A 6,065-nucleotide genomic window follows, 5' to 3' on the forward strand; every position below is an offset into this window, starting at 1 on the left:
CACGCATGTGGTGTATACATGTACATTCAGACAAAACACTCATACATATAATAAAATAAGGTGGAGAGAGAGAGCGCAAGCTGTGGGTTCTATGTGCACACATACACACGCACACGTGTGTGCATGCACACAGAAAGAGAAGAATGGCTGGGGTGGGGAAGACAAACCCAGGCATATATTATGAGACAAACATAAAAGTATTAGGGAAATTTATTTCTGATAAGAACTGGCTAGTCCAAGCTTTGGATTGAAAGCATTTCCCGCTAGAGTTCCAGAAGGTTCCAAGCAGGCCCCAGTCCAGGTTCAGCCGCTTGGCCCCTGGAGAAAGCCCTTGGAATCTCTCAGGAACTCTGCTCGGCCCGAAGGCTGTCCATGTGGTGGGTGTGATATTGTCTCATACGAACTTGCTCCTCTGGGCTGGATACAGGAGTGTTCCAGCAGCTTCGGGAGATCAGGCAAGAGAAAGTGAGAGAGAAGGGTCAATGAACAGCCTTAATTCTGCTTCCACTTTGATGTGGGTTCCAGGGAGTTTAAAAGAACACCAGAGCTCTCTTCCATGAAACCGGCCCTGCTCACCCAGTTTCTTGCTCCCTTGTGCAGTGTCTAACGCTCTAAACACCATGGTGGAGTTTAGATAATACCCCCTAAAGTTGTTGTTGTTAGCTGGGGGCGGGGCTGTGTGTGTGACCCAGTGAGCCTGCTCAGTGGGTGAAGGTCCTTGCTACCAAGCCTGAGAGCTTGATCCCTGGAACCCAAGTGGTTGAAGGAGAGAAATGACTCCAAGAAGTTGTCCCCAGACCTCCACAAGTGTGTGGTGGTGCACACGTGCTACACACAAAATAAATAAATCAAGAGTAACATAAAAAACAACTGCCATTTTGTGCATTTTTTGTTTTTGTAGTCCTGGCTGGTCTGGAACTTGCTGTAGACCAGGCTGGCCTTGAATCCATAGAGATCTACCTGACTCTGTCTCCCAAGTGCTGGGACTAGCAGCCTGTGACACCATATCAGGCTCTCTCTGTCCCTTTGAAAGTAATTGTACTGGCAGGAAAGAAGATATTCTTTTTCTTTTCTTTTTTTTTAAGGCAGGGTCTTATTAGCTCAGGCTGGCCCTCAGCTCCTAACTGAGGATGGCCTTGAACTCCTGATCCTCTTGCCTCCACCTCCTGGGTGCTGGAATTACAGAGGAGCACCACCATGCAGTCTGTTTTCAGCAGTGCTGGGGAAACCTTTGTGCATGTGAGGGCAAGCACTCTAGCAGCTGAGCCGCACCCCTAGCCTGGGAATAAACACTTATGTCCCTTCTTTTGTCTATCAGACCATAAAACAATGGGTCCCAAGAAATTCCACAGGAATCCCATGCTGGGAAGTAGAGGGTTGAAGCCTGGTGCCAGCCAGAGGGAGACTGGCAGATGACAATGGCGATGGGCAGTGATGGCGGAGACCATACCGTCACCAGGATTGCTCAGCTATGCCTGGCTTACCCTCTATTTAAACCTAAACCTTACATCAAGATCTTGTCCTGATCCCAAAGATTGACTTAGCGAGACATGGGGTCTCTTTGTTACTCTTTCCCACGTAGGGACATTGAATATATACATCTCCTTTCTCTGCCTTGGACTACTTTTGATTTATTTTATTCTATCACTTTGAAGTGTGTGTGTGTGTGCGTGTGTGCGCGTGTGTGTGTGTGTGTGTGTGTGTGTGTGTGTGTGCGCCAGAGCACTGGATTCCTCTGGAGCTGGAGTTGCAGGTGTTTGTGAGCCTTAGGCCTGGATGCTGGGAGCTGAACTCGGGTTCTCTTAGTCCACACTCCTAACCACTGAGCCATCTTTCCCGCCCTCCTTCTCATTATGATTTAATTGCCCACCCAGGATGGCTGACGGAACCCAGCTTGCTAGGGCTGCCAGCCCCTAGGCTTTGGCCCTAATAAGTCCAGTAATACCTTCTTAGTGCCTGGCCCCACCCTAAATCCAGGGATCCTCTAAACAGTGGTTCTCAACCTTCCTCACACAGTGACCCTTTAATAATACAGTTCCTAGGGTTGTAGTGACCCCCCCGACCATAAAATTAGTTTTGTTATTCCTTCATAACTGTAATTTTGCCACTGTTATGAACCACAATGAAAGTATCTGCTATTCAGGATATCTAACATGTGAACCTTGTTAAAGGGTCGTTCATCGGCAAAGGGGTCATGACCCACAGGTTGAGAACCCCTGCTCTAAAAGGTATCAGTAGCTCTCTCTTGATTACACTCCACTATTGGTTCCCGTGGGCCTGTGAGACAGAGTTCGGATCCTCTGCAGGACACCCCGATTCCCTGCTCATACCTGCTGGCAAACTGTCTCCAGGAGCAATGGCCCGGGCCCACAGACCTCCCCGAAACCTCTGCTTTCCCTACACAGAGATGCCTCTCCAGGTCCCTCCGGGCGTTGAATGTCTTTTCTTCTGGGAACTTTTGTGCCGGCCCCCAGTACTTCAGCTCTCTGGCTGAGATGTCAAAGCCAAGGTTTTTAGTGGGCTGAGCCTGACCGCAATTCACCTTTCCACCTGCAGGGCTTCACTTTTGGAGTGTTTTCTGACTACTCGCTTGCAACTCCGAAAACTGCCGCCAGGGGGCAAGCGGCGACCGCGGAGAAAACCAGGCCTTTGATGGCGACAAGGGAGAAGAGCTATAGGTAAATTCTCCTTAATCTTCAGGGGGAAGAACGTCATTAGACAACAGCAAGAAGAAACCAAGGCTATTTTTGGGAGGCGTACAGCACTAACCCTGTCCACTCACCTAGCGGATATGAGCAGGGCGAGGAAGACCGCCAGCAAGATTGAAGAGAAGACGATGATGATCACAGTACTCTTGCTTCGGGACCCTGGGGCTCCTGGGAATGTCTGGGCTTCACAGGTAAGCAGTAAAAAAGTTATTTACCCCCACAAAAGAGTCATTTAGTCAGCTTCCAGACCCACTCTCCCGTGTCCACTGGGGAGGTGTGAGAAGCCCATAGACTAGAGGAGGGGGTACGGGCAGAGAACTGGATAGGATAGCGCTGCTCTCCCTGATTTGGGGAGCTCCCTGTTAGCACCCCGTATACATTTTGAGCCACTCTTAGGTCCGCATACCTTGCTGCAGGTAGATTTCTTCAGACCACTCCGTCTCAGCCACGGGACCCTTGGCGCTCATCGCCAGGAACTTCACTCTGAACAGGAGACCAGCATTGGCGGTGGGGACCCACCTCCCCACGGTTCTGAAACCCTCACATCTTAATGCCAGGGATCCCAGCCCAAGGCAGGAGTCGGGTCCTGGGACCACAGCCCCAGAACCCCACAGAAGCTGTGACCTATTCGAGTTGTGTGACATTGGCAGTGGCCCTCACTGTGTGTGTGGATTAGATCTCTCCGTACCAAATATGAGTTAATCAAGCATCTAGTGAGAGGAGAAAGGGGCCAAGGCTAGTCCCCACCCAGGAATGCCTGGTAAATCCACACGCACTGTCAGGACCTCCCACGGCGTGAGACCGTGAGTTAGAAGGATGCTATTTAAAGATGTGACCGTAGTAAGGGGACACATTGCACCCATGTCAGGTAGTTCAACTGCCTGTAACTCTCTTTCCAGGGGATCAGACACGTGTGGCTTCTGAGGGAACCCACACCCACGTGAACAAAACCACACGCACATAATTAAAAACAAAATAATTTTTTCTTGGGGGCTGGAGAGATGGCTCAGTGGTTAAGAGCATTGCCTGCTCTTCCAAAGGTCCTGAGTTCAATTCCCAGCAACCACATGGAGGCTCAACATCTCCTTGGGCACCAGGCACATACGTGGTACACGGACATACATGTAGACAAAACAGCCATACACAGAAAATAATAATTAAAAAAAACTCTAAAAGGGAACTATGTAAGGACCTACCTGCAATCCCCCAGTGAGAGGGTGGGGTGTGCTGGAGAACCCGTTCAGCTTGCTCCATGCCCAGGTTCCACCCCCAGCACCACTAACATGAATAAGAAAAGAAGGGAGGGAGGGAGGAAGGGAAAATACTGGGGAATTCAGGCACTCTATTTGACTTCAATGAACCTTCTAGTAGCTGCCCTGGGCTCCTGTTTGTCCCAAGCAAGGCCCCTCCCCCATCTTTGCTGCTCACCTGTAGGGGCCAGCACCTGGCAGAGGAGAGTTACAGCCCAGGGACTTCAAGGAACACTTGGTATCATTGCCAACACGGAGGATTCGGAGCTGGTTGCCAGACTGGCCTCCCTGGTAGTGTACCCGGCTGGTCCTTAGTGTGAGGTAGTAGCCGTTGTGGTCAAAGCTGGCAGGGGCATGTATGTCCTCTACCTTCTGTGGGGCAGCAAAGTACTGGGTGGCTGAGGGAGGCACTGAGGGTCAGTCAAAGGGAATCACGTGGGCAGGACCGCAAGGTCCACACTAGCAGGCTCTGACAGCCTTTCCCAGACACAACTCCCCAAGCACCTCCCTCCCAGCTCCCCCAGCCTACTAAGCCTTTCAGACCCCAGCTCTGTTTGCCCATTTCACAGTGAGAAAGCAAACACATACCGTTGCTATGAGCCACCACCAGCCAGATGGGGTCTGGGTCAGAAAGGCTGACATTCTCAAACTGGCCCAGGGGCTGCTCCAGCGTGAAGGTGGACTGTGTGAGCTTTCCCAACAGGGCGGCGCTGGAGAGCTGGGGGGCATAGCCAATGCTCTCTGGGCAGAGTGGGGAAAGAATAAATCAGTCCAGCTTCAACCAAGGCAGGATGTATCCATCACCAAAGCCACATTACAAAGGGAATTAAGGAACCAATTTTTATATATAATTTATTTGACTTTATTTTATTTGTGTTGGTATGAAGGTGTCAGATCCCCTGAAGCCAGAGTCACAGACAGTTGTGAGCTGCCATGTGGGTGCTGGGAATTGAACCTGGGTCCCCTGGAAGAGCAGCCAGTTCTCTTAACCTCTGAGCCACCTCTCCAGCCTGTTAAGGAACAATTTCTTCCACCACACTTTAATTGATTGATTAATTAATTAATTGGTTAATTAGTTCTCTGTCTCTCTCACTCTGTGTGTGTGTATATGTGTGTGTGTGTACACAAACCCATGTGTGCCCCAGGTCAAGGACAATTTTGGGGAGTTGGTTCTCCACCATGTGGGTCCTGAGGATCAAATGCTAATTATCAGGGCTAACAAATGTCTTTACCACCTGAGACATTTTACCTGATCCAAAATTAAGGAATCTTTATGGCAGGTGCCCTTGGGGGGCTGTGGAGCACCTGGACCCCCCTCTCTTGGCATCCTACTGGAAGGTAGGTAGGTAGGTAGGTAGGTAGGTAGGTAGGTAGGTAGGTAGGGGCTGTGTTACTGGAGTGATGGGTAAGGAATGGCGAGGGGCAGAGGGAGGATCAGGAGACTCAGATTCGGGGCATCCAAAACCCTAGGCTGGGCTTGTCCAGAGACCCTGTGTGTCCCTCCCGCTCAAGCCTTGTAGTCCAGGCTCGTTTGTTTGATGAGAATGAACAAGAACTAGAGAGATTTGATTCCATACATAGTAAAGCGCCTACCTCCCAAACATGAGTTTAGATTACCGGAACCCATGTCAAAATCGAGGCACGGTGAGAGGCCCTGTATGGGAGGCAGGGACCAGCTGATACCTCAAACTGATGGAAAGATTGACCTGGCCCACATGGCAAAGTTCTGGCCTATGAGAGACCCTGTCTCAAAGAGAAGGTGGAAAGACCCTGAATATCAGCATCCATGGTCTTCTGCTGACCTGTACACACCCCATAGAGCCACATACCTGTAACCTCATGTGCATATGTGCACAGAGAGAGAGACAGAGAAGATCCTCATAGAAAGGACAGAGGGGGAGGCACACAAATGTCCCCTGGACTGAGACCCTGACTCTGGACACAGACTACCTAGTGGGACCTGGGGCTAGCTCACCCAAAGACATTACTTCAGACCACCTAGTGGGACCTGAGGCTAGCTCATCCAAAGACATTACTTCAGACCACCTAGTGGGACCTGAGGCTAGCTCATCCAGAGACATTACTTCAGACTACCTAGTGGGACCTG

General features: G+C 50.5%; 1 protein-coding gene across 1 annotated transcript in view; it reads right to left on the reverse strand.

Moving 5' to 3' along the window:
- Positions 1 to 341: 341 nt before the first annotated feature.
- The window catches only part of Upk3bl2 (uroplakin 3B like 2), a 7,219-nt gene continuing 1,495 nt past the window's right edge, over positions 342 to 6,065 (reverse strand). Inside the window, exons 2-6 of the mRNA XM_005344597.1 lie at positions 4,547 to 4,699; positions 4,137 to 4,356; positions 3,115 to 3,191; positions 2,783 to 2,891; positions 342 to 441 (exon numbers count right to left, since the gene is read on the reverse strand). Coding sequence (XP_005344654.1) covers positions 342 to 441; positions 2,783 to 2,891; positions 3,115 to 3,191; positions 4,137 to 4,356; positions 4,547 to 4,699 — 659 coding nt within the window. The remainder of the gene's footprint in view (positions 442 to 2,782; positions 2,892 to 3,114; positions 3,192 to 4,136; positions 4,357 to 4,546; positions 4,700 to 6,065) is intronic.

This window comes from Microtus ochrogaster, chromosome 2 (genome assembly GCF_000317375.1).
Source record: "Microtus ochrogaster isolate Prairie Vole_2 chromosome 2, MicOch1.0, whole genome shotgun sequence".
Taxonomy (NCBI): domain Eukaryota; kingdom Metazoa; phylum Chordata; class Mammalia; order Rodentia; family Cricetidae; genus Microtus; species Microtus ochrogaster.